At 35.9% G+C, this 16,250-nt stretch overlaps 1 protein-coding gene across 1 annotated transcript in view; it reads right to left on the bottom strand.

The window, feature by feature from the left end:
* Positions 1-340: 340 nt before the first annotated feature.
* The window catches only part of LOC138706604 (propionyl-CoA carboxylase beta chain, mitochondrial-like), a 32,208-nt gene continuing 16,298 nt past the window's right edge, over positions 341-16,250 (bottom strand). Inside the window, exons 3-10 of the mRNA XM_069836117.1 lie at positions 10,664-10,789; positions 10,436-10,582; positions 10,214-10,333; positions 7,188-7,375; positions 5,474-5,679; positions 4,077-4,285; positions 2,525-2,723; positions 341-596 (exon numbers count right to left, since the gene is read on the bottom strand). Coding sequence (XP_069692218.1) covers positions 475-596; positions 2,525-2,723; positions 4,077-4,285; positions 5,474-5,679; positions 7,188-7,375; positions 10,214-10,333; positions 10,436-10,582; positions 10,664-10,789 — 1,317 coding nt within the window. The 3' untranslated portion in view covers positions 341-474. The remainder of the gene's footprint in view (positions 597-2,524; positions 2,724-4,076; positions 4,286-5,473; positions 5,680-7,187; positions 7,376-10,213; positions 10,334-10,435; positions 10,583-10,663; positions 10,790-16,250) is intronic.

The raw sequence follows: 16,250 nt of genomic DNA, 5'->3' as shown, positions 1-16,250 counted from the left end.
AGCCTAAAAATTCATACAGTTAAATATTTATTAACTAGGAAACTTGTACTCTGTGATGGCTAAACACCGAAATGATTCAGTCCCTTCAGCAATCACTATTAAGTTTAAAAGAAATGCATTTTAATACTCTAGTCTAATGATATGTTTATATACTTCAGAGATTCTTAGGAGGTTGTAACAACAACCAGCTATATTAAATTGAGATTCGTTTCCTCCAACTCATTTTGTCATGTACATACACGAGTTACATGTTTAAAAAATAGTACCGTACACGAAAATATATACGAGTATTTGACTCTATAATATCGGTAGTATACAAAAATATATATGTGAGTATATGACTAATATCACACAAAAATAAATGCTAGTATAAATGACTATGTAACCTAATGGAATGTTGGCACATAATTATCAACTCTCCGTTGCAGGGCGAAGCTCAGTTATACTAAAGCCACTGATGAACGCTTTCTCTGATTACAGAGGAATGTTGCCATGCTTCTTTGGAGGGTTGCTCAGTCTCTTTGTGGACAGAAGATCCAAGTCTTGGCAGACCCTCCAGCGAGTGGTTCTGGGCTCTATGATGTCATCCACAAAACCTGCAACATTGCACCAAAGACCGTCATATAACATAAATATTTTCACTGATTAACTTTACAACTTCTTTACTGTGTTAACTTTTTAGGAAATTACCTGGCTGATTAGTTTCGAAGTGATATTCTTCATTGTCCAAAGCTTAGTGAAGGTCCCGCGCTATCTTCTGGTTTCCTGTTGTGGTGGGGTGTATTCATGATTGTGTTGAAAAGTGGAAAAGGGTGTTTGTTATGAAATTGAGTTGAGTGTTCAGGATGTGCTGGAGGAGTGTTTTTGTATGTTTGTAGATTTCATATTGTTCTAGAGCAGTGTTCAGGAACCTTTTTATACTCACAGCACACCCTAGACGGGCCTAGACTCAACACGGCACACCAAAATATTAATCCCCTCAAAAACATATGCTGTGACTCTCTTAATATAATTACGTAATGTAATTAAATTTATTATTATTATTATTATTATTATTATTATTATTATTATTATTTTTGATATATTATGAAACAGAAATCGACTCTGCGATACTTGGGCCTGCTTAGCTGCACACAGGTGGCTGATCTATGACGGAATCGATAATAATGCAAGCCTCATTTCTTCATCGATGGATTCGGGTCTCTCCCTTTTTGATGTTTTAATTTTCAGTTAACGTCGAACAGCCCAGTTCATACACATTATGTAGTTTTCAAAGGCACTTCGAGAAGTTTTAATTACAATATTCTGTCTGCTTTTAAGTCTGGTAGTTCCTCTTGTACAGAAGATGTTTTGAATCCACAATGAATGGATCACAAACCCAGTAAAAATCTTGAATACCCTCTCCGAAATAATTCTTGAACTTCTGCTGCAAGATTACTAGATGTTCTTTAATTAAGTCCGTCAACACTTTATTATTGCCAGCAAGGGGCCATACAGTTGGGAACATCTCAAACGACCGATTTTCAGGCATTAACAACGTTTCAGCTATTATGTGTGCTTTTTTTGGCCTTTATGATAAGTTCGGGTACCTTATAGCTAGCTTCTTGTACTTTTTGTGAAACCTGTACCGACATCGTCATGAGCGTCATTTGTTTCTTTTATTTTGTTCAAACAACCGACGATAATAATATTCATCTTTGTTTCACAGAAAAGAATATTTTGTTACCAAATGTCGTTTCAATTTACTGGGAACCATAGCATTACTGAGATTTTCACCACACACAACACACTCGGGGATTGGGCATGTTTTGTCAACACACCATTTTAATTTCAATTAATTTTCGCGTCACACCTTTCATCTTGTGAAGGCACACCGGTTGCGGAACACTGTTCTAGAGTGTCAAGTTTCTGGTTTTCTGGCTGGATGTGTAGTATTTTTATGTCAGTATCTGTGTTGCTGACATGAAAATACTACACAATACTACACATCCAGCCAAAAAAACAGAAACTTGACACTATAGAATATGAAATTTACAAACATACAAAAACATAACCACAGCACATCCTGAACACTCAACAGAATTTCAAAACACACAACCTTTTCGACACAATCAACAACACACCCCACCACAACGGGAAACTAGAAAATAGCGCAGGACCTTCACTAGGCTTCGGGCAATGAATAATATCACTTCGAAACTAATAAACCACGTAATTTTCTCATATTAACACAATGTAGAGTTATAAAGTTAATCAGTGATTATATAAGTGTTAAAAGTATATATAGAACAATGGTAAAAGGTAAAAGGTAAAGGTATCCCCGTTACATGCCATGAAGGCACTTGGGGGGCATATATATATATATATATATATATATATATATATATATATATATATAGAACAATGAAGAATAAATATTTTGTTTTAGTTACACGAGCACCAAACTGATGAAGATATAGTGACAGAATAGTATTGGTGAAGCTGGCAAGAGGAGTCAAAGTAAGGAAAGAAGGTGAATACGCACCTCTCACAGCAGCTGGGAAGGGGTTACCGAATTTCTCAACATATTCTGCTTCGTACTTGCTCACGTCAGGTTTGCCCTTGAAGAGAATGGATGTGGCACCCTTTGCCCCCATCACTGCTACTTCAGCTGTTGGCCAGGCATAATTAACATCCCCTCGCAAGTGCTTGGAGGACATGACGTCATATGCACCACCATAACCCTGAAATAAATTGCATCATATTCTCTATCATTGTATCCTTGATTCAATTAATAATAATTAAATGGTTTTATTTTAACCTTCGTGGGAGAGGTTATGGAATTCACTACACCAGTGGTTGCCAAACACCACAAAATTGTGACGTAATAGAAATGCAACCCTCACACCACTATCGCAGGGAGAGGGGTGGAGTGGATATCTCTTCAGGTAATGTGGTGAATGACAGTGCAGAGTCGGACCAAAAAAAAAACAATATAATATTCTTCTACTTATTAACTACACACACTTTTTTCCGTGTTAACTTTTTATCCTCATATTCATTATTTTTGTATTATAAATAAAATAAAATATATTTTCTTATTTACCATAAAAATAACGTGTACTTTACTTCAGCGATATTTGAAATTACAAAAACTTACCAGGCTGATCACGAAGTTATAAATTACACCACATAACTTACGTCGAAATATTTTACCCCGATTAAGACATAGAAGCTGATACTTTTTATTGTTCGTTTATTACTGAAATATTCAAATTACACTACATACATCGGAAAAACGTCAAAGTATTTTACCCCGATTAAGATAAGACATAGAAGAAGATACTTTTTTATTGTTTGTTTATTTGTTTATTAGTGAAATATTCAACTTACAGGTACGGACGTGGTAGAATAATGACAATGTACATTTTTCTTTTATACTTCATTTAAAATTTTACAACAAATTAAATATCTCATATTTTGGCATCAGCACAAAAGAAATACTGTTCCTTCCCATGCTCCTTAAAGTTAAGTTTTACATATTATCTGTTTTCTGTTTTGAAAAAGACATCGAAACATATTATCCTACACACATGTAACACTACATGTGTACATCTTCTGCTGATATCTGTCTTTACTTCTATCGAAGTGAATGCTGTAAACAGTGGGTGGGGGTATGAAGCCATGGTTAGGTTTGAGTGGAGACAGGGGCATGTATCGCGATCACTGCACTACGCTATTCCTTGCAACCCAATTAGACAAACGTTAAAATATTTCACATAAGAGTTTTCTTTATACTTCAACAAATTTTGATGGGAAAAATCAGTTCTGACCAATGCCATGGTCAATATTAAAATTTAGTGGCTTTTTACCAAGCTTGTATTTCCAGGACATGGATGTTGGCCTGTTGTAAACATCACGTCTTATATGAATATCTGATGTCATATTAATCCACTTCATACAGTATGTTCTTGCATCCACTAAGTGAAGTTGTAAAACATGCAAATCTGCAGGATATTGAAGGAAGCATGTTTGAGGTTTGCAGAAAATTAACTTCCAATTACACCTGAACTGACAGCTTTATCCCTGGCACTCACCTTCCTGGTAATGACCGTGATCTTTGGTACGGTGGCCTCTGCAAACGCATACAGCAGCTTGGCTCCATGGCGGATGATGCCGTTATGTTCTTGACCTGTGCCAGGCAGGAAGCCAGGGACATCCACAAATGTGATGATGGGAATGTTGAAGGCATCACAGAACCGAACAAACCTCGCGCCTTTCACAGACGAGTTGATATCCAAGCATCCTAAAGAAACGAGACAGGATTCACACAAGCTGTGGTTTGTACAGCACAACATCTGAAGTTCTATGCAGTCCAGAGACTTATAACACAAGTTCTTGTTTTCCTGGAATGGTTGATAGTGCAGAAAAAGAAAAGAATAAAAATAAAGAGAGAAAGGATAAGAAGAGGGGAAAGGCAGAAGAAAGAGGAGATTATTGATTAACAATGGTGGTGGCGATGTGATGAATTTCCCCTCCATTTTCATTGGGATGACGATAATCTTCACAACAAGAATATTCCTTACAGTAGGATGTAATCTAAAAACAGTTTCTTTATTGAAATTTCGATCTCACTATGCATCACACACAGGACTGACGTCTGATTTTTGTTCTGTTATTTCATGATAAAATGAAACTATATAGCTTTATGAACATAACCACGGCACAGGCCTAAATTAAATACATTACTTTTCATAGATTTTTTCGACATTTCCACTCAAAAAACAGTTCACATTAAATTGTGCATTGGCATCAAATTGGCAGGTAACTCTAGGAATGACTATTCCTATGCTGTCAGTATCTGTAAAAATACATAAGAGAGTAAGGTCGAGAAACGGTGACAGGTTAGGTCTGGTTTGTTCAGACTTTTGGTATGCATTCCACATATGTTTTTGGCACATAGGTAGATATAAGGCAAGTTTTCGTTAGGTCGAAGATCAGTGACAGGTTAGGTTAGATTTGTTGAGGCTTTTAGAATGCTTTTTTTTTTTTTTTTTTTTTTTTTTTAAACTGAAGATCAGCGAAAACCAGTTACAGGTTAAGTTTGGTTTGTTCAGGCTTTCGGTATGTCTTGTATATCCTACTTTTTGATAGTTTGGTAGATAGATAGAAAGCACTTTTTGTAAGCTTAAGTATTGAGTAAATTAAACAGTCTGTGCTTATCTAGTATTATATTTATAGCATTAACGTTTTCAGTACGTGTGTACCATTTTCAAATGCGAATGCCTGTTACATATAAATAGGTCTGCTTGACTGTGGAATTGGAACATTCATGAACATCATTGATGCTGTTAATAAACTACAAAAAAACACAACTTAAGGATGAAATAGATGAAATATATATGACACAGTAATACTGGAGCAAAGGTTGAATGGAAGTAGTAGAGAAAATTTAAGTACATCAAAACAAACTGAGCAAAGTTGTGTGAAATACCTGCAGCATTCTTGGGTTGGTTGCCAACAATGCCGACAGTTCTCCCATTCATTCTTCCGAAACCCACAACTATGTTTCGGGCATAGTTGGGCATGATCTCAAAGAACTCTCTCTCATCCACGACATTCATCACCACGTCCAACATGTCATATGCTTCCGTTGTCTCCTGTGGTATCAGTGTATCCAAGGCTGGTACATCTCGCTCCCTACAGAGACAATCACATGGTTCTTTTAAGCCTTGTAAGATAGCAGATGTTTAGCATCATAGATCTAGAGTAATAAAATGTCATGTACTTACTTACTTACTGGCTTTTAAGGAACCCGGAGGTTCATTGCCGCCCTCACATAAGCCCGCCATAGGTCCCTATCCTAAGCAAGATCAATTCAGTCTCTATCATCATATCCCATCTCCCTCAAGTCCATTTTAATATTATCTTCCCATCTACGTCTCGCCCTCCCCAAACGTCTTTTTTCCTCCGGCCTCCCAACTAACATTCTATATGCATTTCTGGATTCGCCCATACGTGCTACATGCCCTGCCCATCTCAAACGTCTGGATTTTATGTTCCTAATTATGTCAGGTGAAGAATACAATGCGTGCAGTTCTGTGTTGTGTAACTTTCTCCATTCTCCTGTAACTTCATCCCTCTCAGCCCCAAATATTTATCTAAGCACCTTATTCTCAAACACCTGTTGTTTCTCAAAGTGAGAGTCCAAGTTTCACAACCATAAAGAACAACCTGTAATATAACTGTTTTATAAATTCTAACTTTCAGATTTTTTGACAGCAGACTGGATGATAAAAGCTTCTCAACCGAATAATAACAGGTGTTTCCCATATTTATTCTGTGTTTAATTTCCTCCCGAGTATCATTTATATTTGTTACTGTTGCTCCTAGGTATTTGAACTTCTCCACCTCCTCAAAGGACAAATTTCCAATTTTTATATTTCCATTTCGTACAATATTCTGGTCACGAGATATAATCATATCGTCACGTGAATGCAAGAACTAGGTAACTCGAAATTTGCGTTTTTTAGTTACCTCTTTTATAGCATAGCAAAAATCGCACAAAATGTAATGCAAGAACTAGGCAACTGATCGAACGATATCAGCGACATCTATTTTCCAATATAACAAATAGGTAAAAGAAAACGAGACATATTCCTTAGTGCAATAAATAAGTAAATAGGCAATGTCACAAAATATGAAAAATCAAGTTACCTAGTTCTTGCATTCAGGTGATGGTACACTTTGTCTTTTCGGGATTTACTTCCAAACCTATCTCTTTACTTGCTTCAAGTAAACTTCCCGTGTTTTCCCTAATCGTTTGTGGATTTTCTTCTAACATATTCACGTCATCCATATAGACAAGCAGCTGATGTAACCCGTTCAATTCCAAACCCTCTCTGTTATCCTGGACTTTCCTAATGGCATACTCTAGAGAAAAGTTAAAAAGTATAGGTGATAGTGCATCTCCTTGCAATAAAATGTCATGTACTTTAGAAAAATGCAGAATGGACTCTGTTATGATGTAGACCTTCTGGGCTAGAAGAGTGTCTGGTAAGTGGTTTATGAATGTGGGATACATTGAGCCTCAGAAGATATTATCGTAATTATTCTCTATCACAAAACTAGGGGAGAGAATATCACCAAAACAGATTATGATAAACTTTACTGACAAATCGTGAAAGTGATTTCTTTAATTAATTTACCATGGATCGTCACAAATTCTGATGGGTGACGGGTCCTTGTTGGACAGTGGTAAGAAGCCCAGGAAGTTCCTCAGTTGCAGCAGAGCATCGACATCGTTGTGGAAGGCTTTGTGTGCCACACCGGAAGTTGTTGTGTGAGTCTTCGCTCCCCCCAATTCTTCCTGCGTCACATTCTCGTTTGTCACAGACTGTTGATGTACCAAACAGAATACTGTTTAATATTGACTTGTTACAATATACTGACATGTAAACTGCTTCATAGACAAAAGAAATTCTTAATGCAGAATTACTGACTACCTATGTAAAACAAAACAGGAAAGATGTATAAGAGGTCAGTATCCATGTCCATCTGTGAAAGCTGCAAATGTATTTAGAAAAATGAAAATTTTCACAGTGAATTCATTTTGAGATAACTTTGGTCACTTTTAATTTAAAATAATAATAATAATAATAATAATAATAATAATAATAATAATAATAATAATAATAATAATATCTGCCACTTTGAAGTACTAGTAGTCAGTGTGTCTGACTACAAGACTAGTGGGCCCAGGATCGAATCCTGGTTGGAACAAGTTGCCTGGTTGAGATTTTTTCCGGAGTTTTCCCCTCAACCCATTAAGAGCAAATGCTAGGTAACTTTCAGCATTGGACCTTACGTTCATGTTGACGTTATTATCACCTTCATCTTTATCATACTGATCATACTTCCATACTGATATGTCATCCTATGATATGGAGCTGTCCACATCTGTGGAGTAATGGTTAGTGCGTCTGGCCGCGAAACTAGGTGGCCCGGGTTCGATTCCCGGTCAGGGCAAGTTACCTGGTTGAGGTTTTTTCCGGGGTTTTCCCTCAACCCAATATGAGCAAATGCTGGGTAACTTTCGGTGCTGGACCATGGACTCATTTCACCAGCATTATCACCTTCATCTCATTCAGATGCTAAATAACCTAAGCTGCTGATAAAGCGTCGTAAAATAACCTACTAAAATAAAAAAAAAAAAAGATGGAGCTAACAGAATCCGACCTATTGGGTGCTTCAACCTCAAAACAGGATTCTTAATCAAAATAGGCAGAGGTGTAAATGACTACACACCAATATGTGCTGTGTGTGTGTGTGTGTGTGTGTGTGTGTGTGTGTGTGTGTGTGTGAGAGAGAGAGAGAGAGAGAGAGAGAGAGAGAGAGAGAGAGGGAGGGAGGGGGGAAGAGGATTAATCATATGTCTGTTTGGCTTCCCAACTGCTGATTCTACCTTTTCATAGTCTACTTATATTTATCTCGTTTTTCCTTGAGTTTATACTCCATATTAATGTGTGTGTGTGTGTGTGTGTCTGTCTAATGCCTACCCATTTCACTTTGTGTTATTTGGGTTCCGCATACTGTGGATAGATGGCAGGACTGTGATCTATTTTCAAATTGCATACCACTTCGGAGGCCACGTTATGCATGATGTGCATCTGTGAAGAGTTATGTCTTGTAGTAGGATGAGTGTAAGTTAAGTGTTCGTGTAAGTGTAGTGTAGGGAATGGGTGAGGATGATGATGAAAATGAGGAAAGGAGAAGGGGAAACCGGTGCCGGCATGTAGCCTACTCCTGTCGAATAGCACCAAGGGGGCCGCCAGGCTTGACATTCCCATCCGACGAATGAATCACTATCAACAGTGACATATGCGTTCTCTTCATATGCACTGCGGAGAGATTTGGGATTTAACCCAGGCATATTGGTGCACAATTTAGTGATTAGAAGTTGTTCACCACCATCTCTCCTAGCCCTGAGGTAGAAATTTTATAAGAACATTTCTGACCCCGCTGGGAATCGAACCCGGGCCGGCTAGTCTGGAGGCAGACATGCTATCACAGAGCTAACTCGTCGGACTCCATATTAAGGGGAGAGGATGGTATTTTTTAAAACTTTTTTCCTATTTGGTGTAAAATATCAATTTTTTGTATGTAGACAACTCATAGCTGTGGCAACTCAACCAAATAAAAATATTTTGAAAAAAATTATTTGGGGGCCCAAATTTGAAAAAAAAAAAAAACCCAATGCAGGATTGTACTAAAACCGATATATCTAAACCGTTTTTAAAGATAGATTCAAACAGTTTTTTGCAATGTATTTGCAAACGCATGTTCTACAAACTGTCTGTAACAGAATTTTGATATTAGTCCTACGTTTGTAAAATAAACAATTAAAATTTAATAACAATTTTCTGATTTCCTTTCTTGCAAACAAACGGACGTATTTTTAAAATGAAATCAATTAACAAATTCTGTTACAGAGAAAAGTTTCCTAATAGTCTAAAGAATGTGTGTTCTAAATTTCATGCATGTATCTTTAATAGTTCAGAAATTATATCCATTTTTGTCTGGCAATGTAGCAAAAAAATGAAGTTACTGGAAACCGATAAAAGCGGGTGTCTGATTTAAAAATCTATAGCACAAGAAGTATAAAAATGACGTCTCAACATCCAATAAGGGCACAAATACCCACAAAATGTTATGCAATGCATTCCACACATATCAAAGGGTATTTTACAGAAAAAAAATTTTTTTTTTTTTTTTTAATTTAATTTACTGGAAACAACAATAAAAGTGGGCAAGTGATTTAGAAATCCATAACGCAGGAAGTTTAAAAATGGCGACTTAACATCCGATAAAGGCACAACTACCCACAAAATATTATGCTATGCATTCCACACATACCACAGAGTATTTTAAAGAATATTTTTTTTTTTTGAAAATTTACTCAATTTTCACCAAAAAAATACCATCCTCTCCACTTAATGTTGGTACTCTTCTTTCTGCCATTCTTTAAATACGTTGTTGTTGTTTTCTAATGCCAGACGTTTGACAATAAAGTCATTTGACCTCTTGCACTCCAATATTTTTCAAAGATATTATCATGGTCAGCCACTGAAGCACAGATTTTGAGGTGTTCCGAATCCAATTCTTTAAATATATGTTGAATTATATTGCTGTAATAACATAGTCTACCTTTAAGAGTGAAATATAAATAGCCTACCTTAACGACATCAGGTCCTGTAATGAAAAGGTAAGATGTGTCTTCTACCATGAAGGTGAAATCTGTCATTGCAGGGGAGTACACGGCACCTCCAGCACAAGGACCCATGACCATGGAAATCTGAAAAATAGCAACCGGTCAACTCCTAGACACAAAAGGCTCCAGTTCCTCATACCATTAGCTACATAGTACCATCGCATCACCTAGAGACAGCCAGCTCACCTGAGGAATGACTCCTGAGGCCAACACATTTCTCAGAAAAATGTCAGCATAGCCAGCCAGAGACTCGACTCCTTCCTGGATGCGAGCGCCACCGGAATCATTCAGTCCGATAATGGGGGCACCAACTAGCACGGCCTGGTCCATGATCTTCAACAGAGTTAACATTATTGTTAGGCTAGTTACTTGTAACAGAAATCCCACCTCGATTTTAATATTGTTCTCTCTTACCTTACAGATTTTCTTGGCATGGATACTGGAGAGGCTTCCACCAAAGACAGTGAAGTCCTGACTGAACATGTAGGCTATCCGTCCATTGATGAGGCCATGGCCTGTGATTACGGAGTCACCAGGAAACTACACACACACAATTCATTGCGGATAGGGTTCTTGTATTTTTAAGGGATCCTAATACAGGGTGAACCGTAATTAATGTCATTCATTTCAGGAAGTTATTCTTTGAGATATTTTCAAACTAAAAAGTTTAATACAATTTTGCTCATTTATTGCTTCCTTTTCGAGATAAAAATTGTTTTATATGGAACATTTAATAGTGTGTTTTGAGAAAGCCATTAATTTAATTCTCAATATGCTCAGTCAAATTAAGAGAGCAACGTATTATGATAATAAATTATTGAAAGAATTTTAGTTTTGTCCTGTGCAGAAATTTGATCCGAACAAATGTAACATTGAAAAATTCCTTTTGCAGAACGAAAAGTTAAATTTGTTCGGATCAAATTTTTGCACATTTAAAAGATAAAACTAAAATTCTTTATACATCTTGATTACACAACTTTTAACACGGTATATCACTTGGGAAACATATTATATGTCTTTCACGTGTTAAATTTTATCTGCTATCAGCCATCATCAGAACTGGTTGTTGCTGGTCTTGGCGCCTTTTGTTTTGTTTCCTTTGGGGGTGTGTTTGTGTAGTGTAATGTAGAGTCAAAGAGTGTGTGTATTCTGAAATTGAGTTGTGTTGAGAATTTCATTTGGATGTGTTTTTGTGTGTCTGTATATTTCGTATTGTTCTAGTGTGTTTAGTTTCTGACTTTCTGGTTGGATGTGTAGAATTTCCATGTCTGTGTTGGTGTCTCTGTAGGTGTGTTTAGCATTTGTGATGTGTTCTGCATATGTGAAGTGTTTTGTAATTTTGTTAAGGCTGTGATGTGTTCTTTGTAACGTGTTTGAAATGATCTGCCTGTCTGTTCTATGTAGAAGTTGTTGCAGGTGTTATATTTGAGTTTGTATACGCCTGTGTGGTTGTATTTGTTTGTTTGTTTGTTTGTGTTGTATGTGTGTTGAGATGTTTTTGTACAGTATTATTTGTTCTGTATGCGATGTTGTAATTTAATTTCTTGAATGAGGTTGCAATCTTGAGTGTGTTTTTGTTTTCGTATGATAGTGTGATGTATTTTTTGTGTTCTTGTGTTTGTGTTGTATTCTTATGTTTTTTGTGATTATGTTTTGTCTTTCGTATTATGTTGTCTATTATGTTGGGGTTGTATCCGTTTTCTTGTGCTGTGTATTTGATTGTGTTTAGCTCTTCTTTGTAATCATGTTGGTTCATTGGTATGTTGAGTACCTAGTCTGTGTACCATTGTTCTTTAATCTTCTTTAATCATATATTATCATGATACACTGTTATCTTAAAAGGACTGAGTATATTGGGAATTCAATCAATGGCTTTCCCAAAACATGCTATGAAATCGTATTAATGGATGAACTTATCTTTTACTAATGAATGACATATTACGATAATAAAGGTAATTCAACAAACTTTTCAACCACTAATGGTCATTTTCAGATTGGGTTACATTTAGTGTTAGTATTTTTTAGTATTAGTATTTATTTATTTAACCTGGTAGAGATAAGGCCGTCAGGCCTTCTCTGCCCCTCTACCAGGAGATTCCAACTACAATATGAACAATAAAATTACAATTAGTATTAAATTTATAATTACAATTACAAATAACATTACAATTAGTATTAAATTTACAATTATAATTAAATCAAAGTACGAAAAGATTACCTGAATAATTAAAGCTAGATAATTTATCATAGAGAAACAAAGAATATTTTATATTTACTGAATTAAAAATTAAATCTAGAATAACAAAATTGTATAGTGATGAAATTACTGAATATTGAAATATTTTGTGATAGATTAAAGAAACTATTTACAAGAAATCAATTATTGACCAAGTGCCTAGTAAGTTTTCGTTTGAATTCAATTTTATTTCGACAGTCCCTGATGCTAGCAGGTAGCGAATTCCAGAGTCTTGGCAGGGCTATTGTGAAAGAAGATGAGTATGAAGAGGTGTGATGGGATGGTATTGTTAGTATTGTTTCATGACGAGAGCGTGTGTTCAGATTATGGTGGGAAGAAAGGTAAGTGAAGCGAGACGACAGGTACGAAGGAATAGAAGAGTTCAAGATTTCGAAGAGAAAGAGAAGTGAATGTAAATTTCTTTTCTTATCTAGTTTAAGCCAACCTATTGCTTCCAGGGATGGGGTAATATGATCATATTTACGAACATTGCTTACAAAACGTACGCACAAATTATGAGCACGTTGAAGTTTCATTTTGTTGTCGCTGGAGAGGTCAGTCAGTAAAATGTCCGCATAGTTGAAATAGGGAAATACAAGTGTCTGCACAAGGGACTTTTTTAAGCAAGAGGGGAGATGAATATTTATCCTTTTTAGCACATGGATAATAGAATATACTTTTCTGCAGGTTTCTGTAGAGAACACATTTAATTACCGGTAAATGGTAATAAGATCATGTCACTTTACATTGAACTTAACCTAATTTACACAAACATTCTCTCGTGAAAGTCATTGTCTATTTAACGCTAAATTGTCAAAATCTTTAAAAAACATTAAAAACATACAAATTAAGATATTGTATCAGTAAGGTAGTATGTCTGATGCATACGAATGGAAAGAAGTAGTTGAATGGGGTAATGATTAAGTACCGGTATATTAGAAATAATATGATGATGTGTCACACATCGTAATTGTAAAATGCATATGACAGTGACATGACAACATATTATTTCTAATATACTTGAGATGTAATACCATTAATAATATCTCATTCGTTAGTAAAAGATAAGTTCATGACTGATTACCTTCATTCATTAATATAATATGGTATACATGACTTATCGGCGGCCGGGTAGCTCAGTTGGTAGAGCAGCTGGCTACGGACTGGAAGGTCCGGGGTTCGATCCCAGGTGGTGACAGGATTTTTTCTCGTTGCCAAACTTTCAGAACAGCCCTGAGGTTCACTCAGCCTCCTATAAAATTGAGTACCGGGTCTTTCCCGGGGGTAAAAGGCGGTCAGAGCGTGGTGCCGACCACACCACCTCATTCTAGTGCCGAGGTCATGGAAAGCATGGGGCTCTACCTCCATGCCCCCCAAGTGCCTTCATGGCATGTTACGGAGATACCTTTTATACATGACTTATCAGAAAAACATGTCTTTGAGATTACGCTATGAAATGTTTCATATAAAACAATTTTTATCTACAAGAAGAAGCAAAACGAGCAAAACTATATTATACTTTTTTGTTTGAAATATCTCAAAGAATAACTTCCTGAAATTAAAGACATTACTTACGATTCACTCTCTATACAGTGTAATGAATTACAGCTGAACCTTCGTACAACGAAAACTGATATAACAAAAAATCCTGTTACAACAATAAATATTATTGGTTCTGGCTTATTTCTTACATTTTAAATGTTTTATCCATCATTACAACAATGGTCAAATTTTAGAGAAACCTCGATTCAACATTAAAAATATTATATATTTTTTCATTTACATGGTTTTCATATTCAATACTATCTCACTTTTCACTTGGTATCACCCTCTTAAATATGTTTCCCTGTTATTTCGACTATCCTCTTTCATACTTTTGTTGACCGATCTTGGCATTCTGTACAAGGAGTGTGTTGCAATAGAATTCTGCCTGCTTCAAGGGCATGTGACCCTTAAGAAAATTTGTCTTTATGGTTTGTGCCACTGGCGCTTTTCACATTAGAATATTAGTTGTTAAAATGGCATGTGTAACACGAAAACAAATCAGTTTGGAGACCAAATTAGTTGTATTTAGTTATTTTGATAAGGGACTGAAGCAGTTTGAAGTGGCAAAAAAAAAATAGATTTGTGTAGTCAACACTAAGAGGTGGAGAAGTTCAAATATCTTGGAGCAACAGTAACAAAAATAAATGACACTCGGGAGGAAATTAAACACAGAATAAATATGGGAAATGTCTGTTATTATTCGGTTGAGAAGCTTTTATCATCTAGTCTGCTGTCAAAAAATCTGAAAGTTAGAATTTATAAAACAGTTATATTACCGGTTGTTCTTTATGGTTGTGAAACTTGGACTCTTACTTTGAGAGAGGAACATAGGTTAAGGGTGTTTGAGAATAAGGTGCTTAGGAAAATATTTGGGGCAAAGAGGGATGAAGTTACAGGAGAAAGGAGAAAGTTACACAACACAGAACTGCACGCATTGTATTCTTCACCTGACATAATTAGGAACATTAAATCCAGACGTTTGAGATGGGCAGGGCATGTAACACGTATGGGCGAATCCAGAAATGCATATAGAGTGTTAGTTGGGAGACCGGAGGGAAAAAGACCTTTAGGGAGGCCGAGACGTAGATGGGAAGATAATATTAAAATGGATTTGAGGGAGGTGGGATATGATAGAAAATGGATTAATCTTGCTCAGGATAGGGACCAATGGCGGGCTTATGTGAGGGCGGCAATGAACCTCCAGGTTCCTTAAAAGCCAGTAAGTAGTCAACACTTATAACATTCATAAAGAAACGCAAAGAAACAGAGGACAGTGTCGCAAGTGACAAAATTAATTAATCCTGAACATAAGCAATTAAAAACTGTGGCAGCAGAAGACATTAACATTGCTACCTTGAAGTAGTTTAAACAATTGAGAACATTTAACATTTCTACAACTCAAAAAGTGTTTAATTTTGCCGGTGTACTTGGTGATTCCTACTTCAAAACTAGCAACAGTTGGTTACAGTATTTTCAAGACGGACATGAGATTATTTTTAAAGTGGTAAAAGACATAGTACAATTTTATTACTGATCTAAAAAAATGCCTGAATTGTAAAATGAATTTGTATTTCAAGTAGGATAATAGAACGGTGAGTAAATACTATTTCATAGTATGTAATGTTGTTTTATACTTATTTCTACTATATTGTTTTTCAGAACATAAATTTCGACAAAATTTATTAAGTCCTCCATACAACAGTAACCTTACATAACAATACAATTTTCGTAGTTCCTGAAACATTTTTGTATCAAGATTCGACTGTATCGCTTGTTCCACATACTTCATTTCTGTAAGGGGCCATTCCATGTCAAATCAACACAAAAAAGTGGACTTTTCAACCCGACCACCTCAGATTTTCATTAAATTTGGTGGGATGGTAAAGAACCTTAAGTTAATTAATTATGTAAAATTTTAGCCCTCAATAATGCACGATATCCATACAGCAATTCTGTCGATACGAGAAAAAATGTAAAAATGTCGCATACTATGTCAACAAAAATAATTCATAACTTCTCTTCTAATTGAGGTAGAATCTTAAACGTGGGCTTATTTTAAAGCTAATGGATCATACGTTTCAATAAAAATAGGTTTGCATCAAAGTAATGAATTCTTTATTGAATAGTCACGTGAAACACATTTTAACACTCAATATCTATAAATGCGGGACATAAATTATTACACGAAAAAGTATGTTATAGAGGTAAGAGTATTCTCCC

This window comes from Periplaneta americana, chromosome 9, assembly GCF_040183065.1.
Source record: "Periplaneta americana isolate PAMFEO1 chromosome 9, P.americana_PAMFEO1_priV1, whole genome shotgun sequence".
In the NCBI taxonomy this organism is placed as follows: Eukaryota; Metazoa; Arthropoda; class Insecta; order Blattodea; family Blattidae; genus Periplaneta; species Periplaneta americana.
Note: the sequence above shows the minus strand (reverse complement) of the source record. Positions and strands in the feature narration are given on the sequence as shown.